This window comes from Alligator sinensis, unplaced genomic scaffold (genome assembly GCF_000455745.1).
Source record: "Alligator sinensis unplaced genomic scaffold, ASM45574v1 scaffold1376_1, whole genome shotgun sequence".
Classification (NCBI taxonomy): domain Eukaryota; kingdom Metazoa; phylum Chordata; order Crocodylia; family Alligatoridae; genus Alligator; species Alligator sinensis.
This window is the reverse complement of record NW_005843543.1, coordinates 16,434-35,473: the sequence shown is the minus strand read 5'-3', so window position 1 is coordinate 35,473 and position 19,040 is coordinate 16,434. Positions and strand designations below refer to the sequence as shown.

Here is a 19,040-nt window from a genome sequence, read left to right as displayed (position 1 = left end):
CTGTCAGTTTGTGACCATTGTTCCTTGTTACCCCAAGAGGCGTCCTGGTGAACAGAGCATCTCCGATCCCTTGTTGCATCCTCCTAATGAATTTGTAGGCAGCCACAGGATCACCTCTCAGCCTTCTCTTGTGGAGGCTGAAGAGGCCCAGGTCCCTCAGTCTCTTCTCATAGGATTTGTACTACAAGTGGCCCTCCTCTGGACCCTCTTGAGTCTATCAAAATTCTTTTTGGAGTACAGCACCCAAAACTGGATGCAGTACTCCAACTGCGGTCTGACCAATGCCTCATAGAGAGGAAGTATCACCTCCTTGGTTCTATTTGTCATCCATCTGCATCTAATGATTTCGTTACACTGATGACTCATGTCCATCTTAGAGTCCACTATGACTCTGAGATCCTTTCCGCTTCTGTGCTGCTGAGAGGGTCACTTCCCAGCCAGTAGGTGTGCTGGATATTTCTGCGCCCTACGTGCAGCACTCTGCACTTGTCCTTGTTGAACTGCATCCTATTGTGTACTAGGGCTGTGCATCCTATTGTGTTTTGCACTAGGGCTGTGCAAAACGGCACCATTTTGTTTCACCTTCAGTTTTGACAATTCAATGGAACAGCGTTCTGTTTCGAATTTTATTTTGATTTGAAACAGCTGTTCTGTTCTGTTCCATCGAAACTGAAAGGCTGTTTCGATGCTGTTTTGACTTTCGCTGGGTATGGGGAGTCAGCCCCCACCAAATCACAGCGCGGGGGGTGGGAGTGAGTCCAGATGGGCTGACTCTCTGCCCTGCCCCTGCCAGATCACAGCACTGGGGAGGGGTACTGAGCCAGGCTCAGTTCCCTTCCCCTGTGCTGTTATCAGCCTCCATCAGCAGGAGACAGGGAGAACCAGGGCTGTGCTCCCTGCTGGTGCCCTGGTTCTCCCCTGTCTCTTGCTGCTGGCTTCAAAACGCGAAACATTTCAAAACTTTCTAAACGTTTCGACTAGCCTCGTTTTGTTTCGAGGCTGTTTCGAAGCCCTTCATTTCGATTCAATTTCACTGTTTCGAGCTCAAAATTAGTCAAAACAGCGTCAAATTGAAACAGCCGGCAAAATTTCGCACAGCCCTACTGCCCCACTTTTCTAACCTGTCCAGGTCTGCCTGCAATCATTCCCTACCCTCCGGAGTGTGCACTTCACCCCACAATTTAGTATCGTCTGCAAACTTGGACAGAGTATGCTTCACACCCGCATCCAAGCCACTGAAGATGTTGAAGAGTACGGGTCCAAGGACCGAACACTGCAGGACCCCACTACCCACATCCTTCCAGGTTCCAGGAATCTAAGAGCTTGTGCTTGCAAGGTGCCAGGAAACTGAAGCTTTGCTGCCCCAACCCAATGCACCAAAGCTATTTACCATGTAGTTAAGCATTGAAGCCTGGGAGCTGAAGTGCTCAGCACCTGTCAGAAAAACTCCAATAAAGCACAGTTAGACCTTAGATTATAGATGTTGCCATTCAGGTATAATACCTTGTTTTTTTCGAAAGCATCCTCTCATGTAGTGCTGCATCACCATATAATGAAGATAATCAAATAAACTCTTAGAAATGCACACAGATACCTCACTTACCACACGAGGGCTGTGAAAGGATACTACCAGGGCACAAACTGCCAATGATTATGAGTTGTATCTTTATAATCCAGTGTTCATTTTACAAGCATATGGAAACATTAGGACATGGTATTTGTGGCATCTAGAAACCTCTCAAATAGGCACCTTACATATATAATAAAAGTGTCTATACATTTTGTTCCCTCCCCACATTTTCTGATTTTTTTAGACTGTTTTAATGGTGTGTCATGTCATGGATAGTAACATCACATCAACAGTCCTCCAACCTCACTGCTACAAGCCCTGCCTATGTCTTAGTCACCATAGCATCTAGTCAGTCAGTCCCTTTCTCTCTTTCACACACTTTTGCCTTCACACTTCCTTCCAGACCACCCGTTTCAGTGGGAACCAAACACTTCCTTCCTCCTTGTAAATCTCTCCTCTGTCTACACTGCTTCCAAGTAATGGTACTCTCTCCTTTATTTATCCCTTATCACCACATGTATGAGCTGACGGTCTGTCCAACAATAAGATGTAGCGAGGATCCTAAGATTGAGAATAGACCTGAAGAAAAACTACATTTGAAAACTAAAAGAAAATTACTACACTATTACCGCTCAACGTAGTTATTCTAACAATGCGATCTAAATTAAAGGTCTTTCTGTGGGTCCAATCAAGCTCCTATTGACGTTACCAGAACAGCCTCAGGCCCTGTTTGTACTAAGATTTGTTTGCTCGGTAATAAGCTCAGTGTTCTAGTAAATGTTAATTGGCATACGATCAAACGCATTTATTGAAAAGAATTAGAGAGGGAAATGTATTCTTTTGAAGAGATAGCAAGCTAACTCATCAGTTACCCAGGAGCGGTTCCTCTCTGACTCATTACTGACTCCAGCTCATCCAAGAAAATCGTGGAAGGAGCATGGTACCGGGCAAGTTCAAATAAAACCTGTTCACAGGGGAAAAAAAATATTAACAACTGAAGGAAGACTGAGCAAAGGTGTTTAGGGTCATCATGTAAAGACTAAATAATAGTGCACACTTCACAAAAACCTTTAGGAAAGAAACAGAATAAATGTTGGGAAAATGATTGGCAGAGAAGTTCCAAAATCATTCCTTAATTCTTCAGGTTTATAAAGGAGAGATAAAGAATACATTTATGTAATCCAGTCTTTTTGTTTTAATCTTTCCTCCTAAAGTCTATGCAAGTATGCTGAGAATAATGGGATAAAAAGATAAGAATTGCAAAAAGGGACTCTGGGGAAATCCCAAATCATCACCAGAGATTAAGTACTTTCTTCTTTTACTGTTGTTGCATTTATTTTTTAAATGGGGGAGGGGGAGGGGGGATGACACACAGTCACTGAAACTCCTGTGGCAAAAATGGCCATATTGTCTTAATAAAATAAAGTACTTCTTTGAGGAAAACAAACATGGCCTGTCCTTCACAGGGTAAAATTAGATTAAAAATGGAAGTTAAAATGAGTGACATTTGCCATTGCAGTGATGACGTGTTACCTATTTTTTCTTTATAAGGGTAGCTAAATATAAAAATATTCATAGAATATTTTTATGGAAACATCCTTCAACTATTTAAAAACAACATCATAGTCTGGGATCCGGACTTTCCATTTGCCAAGGAAAAACATGGGCTTTATTATTTTAAAGGAGAAAAATGTGGATTTTCTCTTTTTAAGGAGAAAACACATATTTTCTCCTTTAAAGGAGAAAAACACAGGAAACGGCAGGTTTCCTCTTGCAGGCTGGGCAATCAGGCAGGGGGCACCATTTGCATGTGTGCGTACACAACAGCCAGGCAGTGTGGAGAGCAGCTCCAAACGGCTCCCTGCAGGTAGGCCTTAGGGGGTGGGTTCTAGGGGAGGGATGGAGGGAGCTGGGCAGGGCTGGGAGAACTACCCAGCTGGGGCAGTGTGTGGGGCCTGGGGTTAGAGGTTCAGGCCCAGGGCAAAAATGCATGGCCGCAGAGCCCAGGTGAGGAGCAGGACAGAGCCACAGGCAGCTCATCTGTGGGGTGCGTGCACTCCAGGGAGGGGGGCATGCATGGCCACAGAGCCCAGGTGAGGAGCAGGACAGAGCCACAGGCAGCTCATCTGTGGGGTGGCGGGGGGGGCTAACTCCATGTCACTGCGTGCACTCCAGGCAGGGGGGCATGTGCCCCCAAGATTTGTGCACAGATGTAGGCTGCCCGCTGCAGGCTTGGGGCTCCTTGCCCTGCTGCCTCCTTGCCCTGTGCCACCAGGGCCCAGCATGGCAGGGCAAAGCGGGGCAGGGAAGCTTGGTGCTGCTACCAGGAGCGCTGCTCTGCCATGGTGAAGTGTCCCCTGCCCACCCAGCAGTAGCAGGGGTGGCTGTGTGGAGTTGTGCCACCCACTGCTGCCAGGTAGGCCGGGGACACCTTGCTACCATGGCACAGGGCTCTCAGTGGCAGCACCAAACCTTCCCACCCCATTCTGCCCTGTTTTGTTGGGTTCTGCCCGCTGAACTGCAGAGGCCCTGGGGAGAGGACAGCAGGGTGGGGAGCCCCAAAACCGCAGTAGGCAGCCCACATCCACTCCCCCCGACAGGCTCTGCTCCAGCTGTGCTGCCCACAGGGGAAGGGGAGCTGGGCTACGTGCGCCACTTGGGCTGCAGCAGCTACCGCCTCCCACGGGTAACAGCTGGGGTTTGGGTGCTGCTGGTGGGGCACAGGGGGCTGCACACCCAGGTCCCTGACCCTGTAGCCCTAGCAGCTGGGCGCCTCCTCCAGCATGGCTGTGGGGGCAGGGGGCTGTGGGTAGGGAATGAGGGGCACCAGCATGGCCAGGGGGCTGTGGGTGGGGAGTGAGGGGCAATGGCATGGGTAGGGCACCTGCATATCAGGGCTGCTCAATGCCATAAACCAGCAGGGGGGACAGCTGCAGCTGGACCTGTGTCTTGGTGAGCAAAGGGGGCAGGGGGAACTCTGATTTTCCATGATAAAAAACCCAAAAATCAAACGCCAAAATATATAGGTATTTAGAATTTATTTTATTCTAGCAATTGAGGCACTGGTATGCTTCCAAATTACTCTAAAATTGTAAATATATCAATAAAATATTGTGTTCAACAGATATCTATCTATCTATCTAGTGGTGTTTCATTTTAAGTGCAGTAATACATGGATTTGGGGGTATTTAATCAGAGAATTTGTGATTTTTTTTTTTAATCAAAGAAAACCAGGATCCTTGATCATACTGCAGTAACTATGGCACCTTTCATCTAAGGGAGTGAAAAGGCTTCATAAATATCTTTATAAGGACAGACCTTATTTTCTCCATTCTATAGATGAAGCACAGAGGTTAGATTACTTGCTGAAAAAAAATCACACAGGTTGTGGCAAATTCAGAATAAAACCCACATTTCCTAGCACCAGTGCTTGGCTCTAAGCAGTAGGCAAAAGTGCTTCTTTGTGGCAAAAATAAATGAGTATAACAGAATCAGCACACAATCACAGCTCCTTTTAAAAAGCAATCCCAGCTAGAGCAAGACTTACCAGTTCCTAATTTTGGAATCCCAGATTGCTCAATTAATCCCCCTCTTCATTCTTTTATTCACTCATGACTACATTATCTTTAAAGTTAGCTTATAAGAGCCTTGGGGCAGACCACACTTTTATTGACAATTACATACCACCTATCCTATACAGATCAAGTAAAATCTGGGACCAACTGTGACATCTTCCATTCCAACGTGGAGCACCTCCAGTGATCACAGCAATGAGGACATGTTCTAATCTAGGAGGGGTGTATGTGGTAGCCATGTTGATCTGAGACAAAAAGAAATGCAAAAACCTAGAACTCTTGGTTCCAAAATGGTACTTTTTATTAGATCAACTGAGAAACTGCAAAAAAAGTTGCATAAAAATATTTTTTTTTTTTTGCAATTTCTCAGTCAGTCTAATAAAAAGTATCATTTTGGAACCAAGAGTTCTAGATTCTTGCATTTCTTCTAATCTAGCAGGAACTTTCAGTTGTTCTCAGGATTTAGTTTGCCTGCTGATGACTCAATAAATCAAAAATCTTTGACAGCTTTGGGAAGTCATGTATTACTGAGCTGAAACAACACAGCAGGAACTTGACCAACATGGTATCTTAATAGAAATAATATGTATTCTTATTTTACAGAAAGGGAAATGAGTGAAGAGTGAAATGACTTGCCCAAGACTGCAGAGGGTATCAACATACGAGAAATACTCATCAGTTCCTGTCTCTCGGTTTTGTTCACCCCGTTATAAAACTGCTACTCTCCGGCTGCCTGTTAGAGCATAATTCTTACCCGGACAAGTTTTTCTGAATCGCCCCTCCACTTGCTGACAATGGTGGAGGCTGAAATGTTGAAGAAAGTTGTGTTGCATTCAGTGGCAACAGCCTTAGCCAGCAAAGTCTTCCCAGTACCTACAAACACAATGAAGAAATTCACTCTAAGCATATGTAAGCATTTGAGTAATTCCCTTCATCAACTTATTAGTCAAAAGTGAACACTGATAGTAAAAAAAAAAAAAAACCCCAAAAAGACTAATCAGGACTATCTGGAGAAACACAAGGAATAGGACCTCAAGGCACAACACCACTAACAGGTGGATTCTTCATTTGCCTTCTTCCTGATTTTTTTTTTTTAAATGAACAAAGCACAACAACAGACTGTGTTGTGGCAAGTAAATACCACAGTTCCCAGGAAGGGACCATCTGAGCCAGGTTGGCTGGGACTGACATTAAAAGATGCATCAAATATGCACTGCTGGCAACTACAGACAAATGAAGCCACAGCAGTGATGATATTTGAAGCACATCACTGCTCTGATCACCCATGGTCAGGAATGCTGGCTGGGGGATTTAGGCACAGCAATATTCTCAGGCTGTGCACATAAGTGGGGAACTCTGTGCACTGAGAAACAGATCGAAGGAGTGGTCTACCAGTAGGCTATCCTCTCACTTCAATTCACACCTCCACAAAAAAATCAAATGAAATTAGCATAAACCTCTAAAAACAGTTTACCATCCTCTGCAGATGATTCTTCTGTTTGGCTAAAAACAAAAGTAGTGATGTACAACTAATCATATAGTCTATAGCTGTATCTACCTGGAGGTCCATACAGTAATAATCCTTTCCACGGGGAGAGAATCCCTGTAAACAGCTGTGGATACTGTAGAGATTAAAAAGTAATTCAAGTAATTCAAATATGCACACTCTATATCAAACATTATTTTTGAGGCAATATTTTCTGGTTTATTCAGGAAAATCAATAAGCTGAAAGAGAAAAATAGAACTATATAAAAAAATTGACCTGAATTATCAATAAAAAGGGACATTTACATTTAAAAGGTGTTATATGAATTTTATGTTTTATTTTGATACAATGCACGAGGTTGGCTAGTCTCATCCATAAATCATTATCCTGTAGCATGATCCATGCCCAATCCAGCCGCTTTTATTTAGAGACAATTCCTACAGAATAAGGAGTGGGGATAAGTCTGGGAAGGTTTAGACAATCCTGCCCTGACCGGGGTGGGGATTGTACTACATGACATCTTGAGTTCCCTTCCAGCTCTATTTTACCATGATTGTGTGACAGAAGAACTGGCCTTTTCCAATCCAGCATACTGCAGAGCCTTCTTATGTGAGACGCTATAGGTCACTGTCTATTTAAATTCCATTTGCTGAATAGGAACTGCATTCAGAACAGGATAGATACAGTAAGAACTGTGCAATGGTTCTCTATTTGCAAGAAACATGTTAACTAGCTGGTGACATTCTAACCATAACAACATGTAGGATGATGCCCAGCATTGGTTTTCTCGAACTATTTAGGGCCTTACCCTTATAGGATACACAACTGCTTCCTTGACTAACTGCTTGGCTGCATCAAGTCCAATAATGTCATCCCACTTTATGTTTGGATTATGGAGATAAATGTCCTGCAACACATATTTGATCTTTTTAGTAGAAATAATGTTCTCCTCTAAAACTATAATAAACACTGAAGTAGCGAAACAGTCCGTTTATACCAGGATGTAAAGTTACAGTGATATTAAATGAGACTGTTTAATTCAAACCACACATACTGTAAATCCTTGGTTTACCATGAGACGTACACAAAAATAATTCCTAGAGAAGACATTAATTATGAACATACTGTAAATCCTTGGTTTACCATGAGACATACACAAAAATAATTCCTAGAGAAGACATTGATTATGGCCTGATCTCAATGAAGCCTGGGGAAGTTTTGCCATTGGCTTCAAAGATAGCAAAAAACCGCTATAATTGACCAGACCAATGGTCCATCTCCTTAAAAGTAGCCTGCATCACATAGTTCAAAGGAAGGATTAAGAAACTCCAGAATGGAGAATGATGGAATAACCTGCCTAGGTGAGGGTTTTGTGAAGTAGGTTGTTGCCTCTAAACCAGTTAGTCTAAGGTGCCATCCTGTCCCACCCTCTAAAAGAGGGACTACAATTGTCCTGTCCCCTGCGGTATTCACCCAACTAAATGTACTCAACAGGGCAGCTGTTGTGTAAAAATTAGATTTATACTCTATTATAATTTGACGGCTAAACTGTACTCTCAGATAAAATGAAGAAAGGTCCCCACTGACTAGAATGAGAGGTGTATGCTCCAGGAAAATATTTCATTGAATACATTTAGAAAAATTATTTATAACAATTAATAGATCACACTTTCCTTTCTGTGAACAGCAACTTCAGCTGAACCTGATTTATGATGCTAAACAGAGACTTCTAGAAGACTTTCCAACACTAAAGTAGACTCTCTAGTGGACCAGTTACCATGTGTCATTCATTTTATTGATTTACTGGACACACACAGCCATCACAATTAGGCACATATTAGTAAAGTATAAAAACACACCATAAAAATCATCTAAAAACTGCTGCTCCTGCTGTTCCTGCCAGGAGTGACTACAGCCATGTTATTTTGTCAAGAGCTTCATAAAAATAAAAATCAGCCAAAACCTACATGAAGAAAGCTACTCTGACTCCAGCTCACAAACTTGCTAGACTCAGTCCCTACAGGGCAGATCATTGGAATGATCCCTAAAACCAGTGAGGGCCAACCTTTTTGGCATGTGTGCCACAAATTAGCCCCATACCCTCCACGAGTACCATTCCAATCCCTTCTCCTGTCCCATCTGCTGCTCTGCTTTCTGCTCCCTGCCCTATCTGCCACTGTGCTGCCTGTCCCCACCCCATTCTGCCACATGTCACATACAGAGGCTACCCATGCCACTTGTGACATTCATGCCACAGGTTGCCCACATGCCTTAGACAAGGACCTTTGACTCAGGAAGCAGTGCAGTTGCTCAGCTCTAAGCTTGGACAGCCAGTCTCCCAGCTCATTTAAACATCCTTGACAAGACATAAAGTAACAGGCAATCTCATAACCACAGTGGGCTTTCAGGATAAAGTCCAACACTCAGGACTGGACCTGGCAGAAAATATGGACTGAGCAAAAGAGACTCAAGTAAATGGGTTTAAGTGCTTTTCCCACTTAGAAGGCAGTCTGCTTGAGGGTGGACTTGCAGGTAATCCTAAGCAGAGATGGTAACCATACTCCTTGCATTTGACTTGTTCCTCCAGTAATTTCATTACTAAAAGGATTCAAGTGCATCTTAGAAATATTGCTTTTTGCCTCAGATAATCACTGACCATTCTCTGTCTTGGTACTCTGTTCATATTACCAGACAAGTTTTAATGAGAGGCAAAAACATCTACAACTAAGCACAGTATATTGGCATTTAATTTTTCCTTCAAGGAAGACCCTGTTCATTTAGACCCCGATTCACCAAGGACCTTACCACGTATGCAAGATAAAAAAAGATCAGGACCTACTTGGGGCCCTATAGCTGAATTAGGCCCTTAATCAGCCATCTCAGGTAACATGCAGCTTCCCTGTGTAGATAACTAATGTACAGTTTTCATAGGAAAGGCAAAAAGGAAAGCAGTGCTGGTCTGGCTGGTACAGCTCCTATATTATAAACAGCAATATGTCCCTATGGGAAGGGGAGCAATTTAAATTACTTCTTTGTGCTCCTGGTCAGGAAAAAATCTGTAATACTACATGCAAGGATGGGAAAATGTACTGGGCTTAATTTATTCCTAATGTAACTTTAATGGTGCTGCCGCAGGAAAAAAACTTGGTCCAGTGCCTTCGAGAATTAGCACTTTCAATGCCAGCAAAAAGAAACTGCCAGCATTCTCAGACAACCACAGAACCCAGGCTCTCCAAACCACTGAAATGAAGATCCAATCTTACTCTGCTTATGACCGTTGCAAGTTCTCTCATCTCACCAGTCATGCCAATGAAAGCACTCAGAGGTTTTAATAATCGCTCCTAAAAACATAAGAGCATAAAAAATTGTTTATACAAATTATAAAACTGTCTCAAAAAAGATACACTGCAGGAAAAGTGCTAAAGTTCGGAGATGCCCTCATCTCTTTATGGTAAGGGTTAAGCCATAGTCCCAAGTCTTACTGGGCTGAGGGCCAGACTCTGCCAGCCTTACTCACAGTAAATCAGTCCCGTACTCCACAAGTAGCTCTACCAATCTCAGCATCTGCATAGCAGAATCAGACCTACATGAATTAGAGGTATGTGAACCAGGAATTTAAACAACTGTTATCATATTACCTTGTGTGTTGTTTTAAAGGAAGATGTTCCTTTCAAGCATAATAGTACAGACAGGCAGGCACTGGGTGAGAAGGCCTGATTCTGCTATCAGTGCTGGCTTGTGGTAGGGAGTGGTGACCTTGACTGCGGATCTCTACTCCAAATATTTAAAGTATGCTCAAGGAAGAGCTGACAGACGGCAGCATCTTGACAAATTCAGTGAGAGAGGAGACTCCTGCCCGTATCCTGAAGACAGAGGGGGATAGTGTGTTCCCACTAAAGTGAATGACAAGTGCCCAGTGACTTCGGTGGTACCAGGATTTTACCCAGAGTTATTCTTTGGAGCTATGGCAGTTCAGCTATGTATGCAAACTTTATTATACAATTTGTATGCTCCATTCAGGGAGTACATAACTGTGAACAAATTAGGCTTATATTAAGTGTCAGTGTCCACCCTACAAGGAAATAAGCCACACTAGAAGTCCAAACCAGTCTTTAGTACCAAAAGCCAGGACAATATTATTATGGCATTTTGCTTTAGTTTTGTTCCCAGTTGTATACTTCAATGAACAGTTAAAGTTCACTTGGTCTGATGGGAACATAAGCACTTACAGAAGGATCTGGATCATAGTTAAGGCTGTTTAAGGCTATTTCATTTGATGATCCTTTGATGGCATCTTGAATCATCCCACGGAAGTCAATTATTTGGCCCTTAAGGAAAGAGGGGCAATGTCATAAGCTTTAATAACTCTTAAACAGGTTCATTCTACAGGTTAAATCATCAGGAATTACAGAAAATAAAGCAAGCTTAGCAGGAAAACAGTTCTACACCTACAAAAGGCAACAGGCATAACTGAGGGCAGAGTTTGGCCAAGAAAGCTTGCTGCCAGTCACACATGAAATCAGCTGAAGCTGTGGCAAAAGAAACCAGCTCTCCTACCGTTCAGTGCCATGCTTTAAGTACAAAACCATCTATCCACACTATTTTCAAGCAATGTAAAAAGATTCTACATCCAGGTTTCATTTCTGCTATGCAGAGGGGGCTCTGAAATATGCACTCTTGCTTGTCTAGCCTATTTTAAATATTGTTTCTAAGCAGAGTCCACTCACATTGCCAAAATGGAGCAAGGATTAAAGTTACCATCCAAAGTACATATAGTGAAGCACTCAGATAGTCCCTCAACAGCAGTATTTTATATAAACATGTACAAAAGAGGCTCGTGTCAGTCTTTTGCTTACAGCTTCAGTGTCTTTTAGTCATACACATTCCCGCAACAACTCACAGATGTATTTTATATATATATTTTCTACCAACCCTCTTTGGATGACTGCTCTCTCCTCCACCACTTCTGTTGATTGAAGATATGTTTAAGCCAAAATCAGATTGCTCCAGAGTAAGTGTATGGTCATTCTCCTAACGAACAAGCAAATTTAAAATATGTGTTGTCAAGCAGATGAATTTTAGACATCATTCTTCACACATGCCCAGATGATTACTTGTCCCAGCTGATTGGTTATTATTTTTGCCAATTCAATGGAATATATGTTTGTGCGCTAACACAGGACATTACAATGGACTCCTTTAAACCTCAGTTCATCTGACTGCTGAAAGCAATGAAAACAACCACAGTTCTGGCACTCAATATTTATTCATTTCCTGGGCAAAAAATTTTCTGTATAGTAAGGAAAAAAGTGCATACTACTGTACTTAGTAATAAGAAGAAACCTTTACGCCCACCATGAACTGAGCACCGGAATACAATAGGAATAATGGTTGTGACTAGGAATAGAGGCAGAATACTCAGTGTGTCTGCTTAAATGCAATTTAGGGACATTTTAGGGTTTTCAGTTACCCCTATTACTGAAGACTGCTACTGAAGTTGTCTTTGAAGCTTTATTGATAAAAAACGTAGAAGCGGCCAGAGATCCAGCCTCGGCACAGACATGTATACAAGGATTTTTAAGTAAAGAAACAGCTCTCAGACATTTCTTCAGTGCCCAAAGATTATGAAAGGTACCAAACTGGCTTGTTCTGACGGGCCGGAAGCCTGCTGTTTCTGCTCTCTGCAGCTTAATTCACCTTCATGCAATGTGAGTAACAAAGCAATGAGCCCAGGAGCCCGTACTCTCAGACCAGCTTCACAGAGCAGAAAACTGTGGTAATAAATTACATCCCACAATCAGATGCATGAGACTGGATTACATGAATGTGCCTGTGGCTGAGGCTGGACATCCTATTTGTTCTTCCTTGGTCTGTAATCTTCATTCTGTCTGGCACCATATAACAAATCCTTAAACCTAGAATTAATGAAATTTTGACTTAGGTGGGTGCTGCATCAGGCCTCAAATGACATACTGTCTTCTTTCATTTCCTCTCTGTGCCTCTTTCCCACCTTCCTACCCAGACTGCTTTTCCCACTAGAAGCTTATAGAGGTTACATTTAATTTACACAATTGGTGAAACTCTTGATAAGAAAGCCCCAAATGTTTTCTCGTCATTTACTGACTGATTTACAGTCCAAACTAGAATCGATATCAATGGCAACTGTAACAGTTAGGGTAGAATACACTTGAACCTGTTTGGGGGTATTCTTGCTAGACGGTTTAGGCTCAGCTGTCCTTCCAGATGAAGTTTTTGATAATGGCCGCTGCACTGTTTGATGATGGTTGATCCTAGGGAGATTATGAGAAGAGCTACTTGCTGTCCTAGGATATAAAAAGCCTTTCAGGATATGAATTTTAATTTCTCATTTTCTTGCCAACAGGTCTCTAAATATTGAAAGATTCAAAGTTGGGATTTTCAAAAAAGCACACTGTTGACCAAACTTTGCTCCCACTGAACTTATGAATTGATCTCAATGGAAGCAGAGTTCAATGCAGAGTGCTTTTTAAAATCCCACCGTAACACTTTATGTGCAACAACGAGGGGATTTTTCAGAAACATTAGCAAACTCTCCACATATCAGTTTGGAAAACAGCACACAGTCTGAGCAAGAATTCTGTTCAGTTTTAAAACAAGATGCTAAGATCTCACCATTTAGTTTGCAGCATGATTTTATGCTAAGCACAGCTTTACATTAGCTACATATTTTCAGAGCATCACATAACTAAATGGATATTACTCTTTGGGAAAAACATTCTACCCTGTGTTCAAGCCAAGTGACATTTCTCTTACCTTCGTGGTCTCCCTCCATTTCTTAGCTGCTGCTTATTTTCTGCTATGGCAAAATAAATGTTGAAATAAGATATTAGGAGAGGAATGCCATGGTCAGGAGAGAAGGACCGTTTGATAAACTTCATTTTAAAAACATTTTTGTACAAACCTAGTGATTTTGGAAGGCCCTATGTGAAAAGCCTTTCAGGACTGTTTATGCAGGACTCTTTAGTTTTCCCTTTCTGTAACATGTACAAAACATCCTTAGGAGCAGTCTGAAACCAGGAAAGTGCACTATTCACTGGACTGGAGAGTCGTGCTCACTCTTGCTCTTCCTATCTGGCCCAATTCATCTTACCTTCTTTGCTGCTCAGTGGCCCAGCTTCAAGGGTGGGAAAGGGCTACCAACCCAGTCTATCCCAGAGGCCAGGGAACTCTTGTCAGAAGTGAGAGATGTGGATTTGAGCCCCATCAGGTTGATTAAGGACTTGACACCACTTCCTACTTTCATGGCAAGCATTTTGGCTACAAGTTTGTCTTATAAAAGGCAGGTGGCACCACCATTTCTTCTTCCTCCAGCCATGTTTTTGAATGAAAGTGGACTCGGTTTGCTGGATAGACTATAAGTCTTGCGCCCAACACTCTTGCTAAGACTTCAGCAAAACCTTGGCTCAACAAGGCCTAAGCTTTTAGCGGACCTCATCATCTTTAGTTTAATAAAGGCCCTCTCTCCTCTTTAGTTTAATAAGGTCTCAGCTTCTAATCAAGTTTTTCCCTTTCCACTCTCTTCCTAGAAGGTGCCAGAATAAGGCAGTACCAGGCCTGGTTAGCTTGACCAAAATAATGAGCAGGGAGTTTTGCAGCCCTTGCAGATCGCACCTGGAAGATGATAAATCAAGTAACATCCTCAACAAAGATAGGGAGATATGAGAGAAGGTTTAACAATAAAGGGATAATTAATTGGTACCCATACCAAAGTAGAGAGAGGTAATTCTCTGCACTGGTCTGAAGTCAGGCAGAAGGCAGGGCAGGGTAGCATCTCAGAGACTAACTCATTCAAAGAATAGGAAACAGCCTATTTCATCAGAAGCATCTGATTAGAAATAGACTGTTGCCTACAAAAATGTATGCCTCTCTGAACAAGTTAGTCTCTAAAGTGCCATCCTGCCCTGTCTTATACCAAAGTGGTGAAATAAGGTACACCTCCATGTGGTAAGTGGTTTCTATAGGTATTCAATGTATAACGAAGGTATAAAATATGTTTATTTGCTGGATGTGTAAACCCCTATGCAATTCCCCTTTGCTAGCTGGTTTGATCAACTGGCCGACAGCAGTTAAAGGCTCTTTAGTTACACTCACTGTGTCATTTCTTTAAACTTAATATTGTCACAACCCAGTGATTTTGGTGCCTCGCCACGATGGATTTTCCCTGCCACATGAGAGCCTCTTGCACAGCAAAAGGTTTTTGTTGCAACAGAAAAACCTCGGTGCAAGAGAGTTCCTGCCATTTGGATGCAAATTTGTGTTCCGCTATTGGCCAGTTCTAAATTATTCCTACGTGGCGGCTAGTAATTGGCTTGCTAGCCGTTTAAAATTTCGTGCGACTTCCGCCCAAGTCGGAGAACTTTGAGCATGCTGCAGAGTGCCTCTAAAGAGATCTGACTTGCGGCTGAGCTGATCGATAGACTGATCACCTATCGATTCTTCTCCCCGTTGCCGACCACAAACCCCGATGTACCCTTTCCCCGCTGGCTTAATTTGTGGACGGATTAATTGGCCTGAGCCTTGCCAGCTGGAACAACTGACATAGTTGTTCAAACGACCGGACCACCTGCGTCGTGGCTACAGGCGGCGTAAGTAAAGTTTTTGCAACCAATAAGCTGTGTCTGCCTCTCCATTCACCTGCCCGCCCAAACGACCGAGTAATTTCTAAATCACCTCGAGTTGGCTCCGGCCGTCCGAGACAAATATATACTACATGTAGTAAACCAGATGAAGCTGAACTGTGCAGGGCTGGGGTCTTGCCAACCCAGTCGTTTGTAACATGGCTGCTGCTGCACCTGGTGTTGATGCAGTAGTTTTAGTAAGTTAGGTGTGCTTCAAATCTGGTTCGTTGATCCCAAATGGGCGTACAGGGCACATCAGCAGGGCTGAGTAGCTTGGTGCCTAGACAGCAGTGCTTCTGCACTTGTGCAGCAGCAGAACTCTGGGTGCCTAGTGATCCTTCCTGGTAAAAATTCAACACAACAGAGGTTAGGAGGGGGTTTTAAGGGTCACCTGCTTGAATTTGGATACCTGGATTCTTGCTTAGTCTTCTGGGTCAAAGGCCTACTCTGGATCAGTACGGGTATCAGAATGCAGCCCTAAGCATGATTTAACAAGTGCTTTGTAACAGGAACTGTGGCCCTGCTTGATTTATAATTAATTCTTCTATTTATGCAAATGGAGGATTCTTTTTCTTTTCTGATGCCAAAGCACAAGACCCTGGCTGTACATCTTGCTCTCATGCAGATAACATTTGCTTCCAGCCAGTTCTGATCTTTTACAAAATTTCCATCACAGTGAATGTCAGAACAACTGGTGGTTTTCAAAAGCATTTTATCCATATAAAAATAGTAACACTTATATGCTTCAGTGGTGTCCCATTTACCTGGGACCTTCACAGTTCCCCACAGGCTTTTGAAACAACTGAAGTGGCTTGGCAGCATTTCCTTCTCACTTAGCTCCTTCCCTAACAATTAGTTTCATGTATTAAAAGGCAGAGATATGGAGAAATCAGTGTCTCATTCACATCTTCATAACTCTGCCTTTTCTTTTATCATGCTTCTTGTCACCCCCTGTAAGTGAACCTGCTGCATCCCACTTCAACAGCAATCAAGCTCTCAGCATCACCTCAAACATGCCTCGGTTCTGACACGTCTCATTCTGTCCTGCTTTTGCTTGTTCCTGTGGATTCCAAGCCCTTTGAAGCAATGGCTTGTTGTGTATCTGGCATGTAGCATGCAGGGTAAAGCACCATGTATGTCTATGTTGCTATAAGTAGATATCAAAGCAGTTTTAGGAAGATGCATAAACATCATTGCTCCTATTAAAAATCATAAAAATACAGGGTTGAAAGGGAAGATCACCTGGAAGATGCATAAACATCATTGCTCCTATTAAATATCATAGAAATACAGGGTTGAAAGGGAAGATCACCTGCTCCAACCCCTGCACAGATACAGGATAAGCTGTTCCTAAATCACCCCAGACAGATGCCTTTTCAACCTCCCCTTGAAAACTATCAGCAAGTGAGAGGAGATTCCATAGCTTCCCTGAGCAGCTTGTACCATCACTTCAGAGAAGGGCAGGCAGAAGAAGGAACATTCCCCAGGTCTCTCAGTGCCTAGTTTGGTACTCTAACCACTTGACCTCTAGCTCTATAACAATTTGAAAACTTGGGCCTGGTGGAAGCAAGATTAAACACGGAGAAGTTTAAAAAGTGTGTTTCATAGACAGACCTGATGAAAAATGTCTTGCATTTGAAAGTTTGTCAAACTTTATCCCAATTACATAGGTAGTCCAATACCAGATATCACCCTTGCCTCTTTCATATACAAAACATATATATATAGTTTAAGAATGACAAAAAATGAAAGTTAAAAAGCTTTCTTTCTGGAACACAGCTACATACCAGTGTCTTGGATCTTTTTGGTAATTTTAGGGTATTTTTGGAATTTGACATAGTAATAGCTTTCATATTCCATCAAAATAGTCTCAAGATCAACGTTGTCACAAACTTCAAAGCCGTGTAAACCTAATTTGGTTTCTTGTTCCAAAGCATTTGCAGCATCAATATACCTAGTATTTTCAGAAGAACAAAGAAAATAAAGCTGAATGTCATGATGTTATAATTTTTTGAGTGAAAAGTTGGAAACAAATCTCTTACAGTTCAAACTGTAGCCTGTGCTGCATGACTAATAAACACTAGCAACCATAATCACTTTTCATCCATGTAGAGGTGGAACTAGGAAGCTTTGTGCCTTGGCCAGGAGCAGTGGTCAGGGCAGCAGGGGGAGCTGCCATTCTCATGCCCTAAGTTGGTACCCAGGGAAATGACATTTAAATGAGTTCCTGATTATACAAGATTTACACTGGTATAGCTGAGATTGTTATCAGGCCATCAAAGATAAAGGGGTAAATATTCAAAAGGGATGTCTTCCAGTCTGGTTTGGTGTCAGTGCAAATTTGCTCTTGTATTTTTACAACCAGAAAATGAAATGTTGGTGCTAATACTTGAACCTACATTCTCAAACTCCCTCATTTCAAATATAAATGATGCCCACAGAGGCTGCAGAACAAACCTGTTATCTACCATTCAAACAGATTTAGGAATGAAGGTGGTGATTTAGTGCATCTGTAAATTACACCAGAAAATGGAGGGCCAAACAGTATGAAAATTTAACCTAATTACTTGTTCTAAACTACTTAGGAAGTTGGTGAGAGTAGGAACAAAGATTTCAAAATCCCTAACCCCAGCTTATTCCCCTCTATTGTTATGCTTTCATACAAAACATTTCTTCAGCCTCTGGAAACTTGTGTGTGTCCAAATCTTCTCATGCAGGAAAACAGCTTTTAATCTGGAAATTCAATGCTGCTATACCTGATGTTAACTCAGCCCCAGCCTCTCCTGTTATTCTCACCCATTTACATAAATATTAACATTTTTAATTCCTCAGACAGCAGTTCTCCTTATTCCAGATTTCTAGGATAGTAAGGTTATTGTTGTTCATATTTTGAACTCCAGTGTCTAAACCAGGGCTGGGCAATTATTTGGGCTGAAGGGCCACTTAGGGAGGTTTGGTGAGGTGTCACAAGCTAGGTCAGCACCACTTCCCCTGCCCCAGCAACAGCTCACCAAAACTGCTTAAGTGGTTCTACCTTGTGCTTGGATGGGGCTGTGGGCAGGCAGGGCTGACATCATGGAGCACTGACAGTGCGGGGCCAGGGCCCAGGGCAGAGCTGTGGTCTGTTCCATGCATGCCCACGATGGGCACCGGTTCCACAGGCAGGGTGTGCAGGAAGTGGATTGTGGCTCTGCCCCGGACCCCAGTCCTACGCTGTCACCAACCAGCAATCCAGAATGGCCAGGACCCATGCAGGCAGGGTGCACATCCAGGTGGAGGGGATGGGTCCATGGGCAGCAGGGAGTGGCATCCAGGAGCAGATGGGCAGGCAGGGCTGAGGCCAGGGCCAGGATCACAGGGTGGTGACAGCCTGAGGCCAGGGCCCAGGCCGAACCACGGACCACTCCCAGCATGCCCCTGCCCCAAAACTGTACAGCCTGCAGAATCAGGGGCTGTTACAAGGGTGTGCAGGGAGATCATGGCTCTGTCCTGGGCACCAGCCCCACGTTGTCACCACCTCACGATCCCAGCCCCGCCTACCCGTCCCACTCCTGGACACCACTCCTCGCCCGCCCTCAGTCCCATCACATCCGCCCTGCCACATGCCCTGATTATGCAGGTCCTGTCCAATCTCCATGGAGACCCTGCCCACCCACTCAGTCTGGCACCCCCAGCAATGGGTGTGGGGTGGATGGGCCGGGTTGCAGCGGCCACAGAAACTGGCAGCAGAAGGGAGCAGCAGGGCGGGGCG

General features: G+C 43.3%; 1 protein-coding gene across 7 annotated transcripts in view; it reads right to left on the bottom strand.

The window, feature by feature from the left end:
- KATNAL2 (katanin catalytic subunit A1 like 2) overlaps positions 1-19,040 on the bottom strand; it is a 49,667-nt gene that overhangs the window by 14,223 nt on the left and 16,404 nt on the right. For 3 of the 7 annotated variants that reach the window (XM_006038923.3, XM_025195514.1, XM_025195515.1), the window contains exons 3-12: positions 17,077-17,243; positions 13,425-13,467; positions 12,826-12,955; positions 11,565-11,663; positions 10,862-10,960; positions 9,896-9,973; positions 7,441-7,539; positions 6,704-6,767; positions 5,900-6,018; positions 2,443-2,534 (exon numbers count right to left, since the gene is read on the bottom strand). In XM_006038923.3, the coding sequence (XP_006038985.1) occupies positions 2,443-2,534; positions 5,900-6,018; positions 6,704-6,767; positions 7,441-7,539; positions 9,896-9,973; positions 10,862-10,960; positions 11,565-11,663; positions 12,826-12,955; positions 13,425-13,467; positions 17,077-17,243 (990 nt within the window). The remainder of the gene's footprint in view (positions 1-2,442; positions 2,535-5,899; positions 6,019-6,703; positions 6,768-7,440; positions 7,540-9,895; positions 9,974-10,861; positions 10,961-11,564; positions 11,664-12,825; positions 12,956-13,424; positions 13,468-17,076; positions 17,244-19,040) is intronic. The other 4 variants (XM_006038925.3, XM_006038924.3, XM_006038926.3 and 1 more) reach the window with 4 other exon arrangements.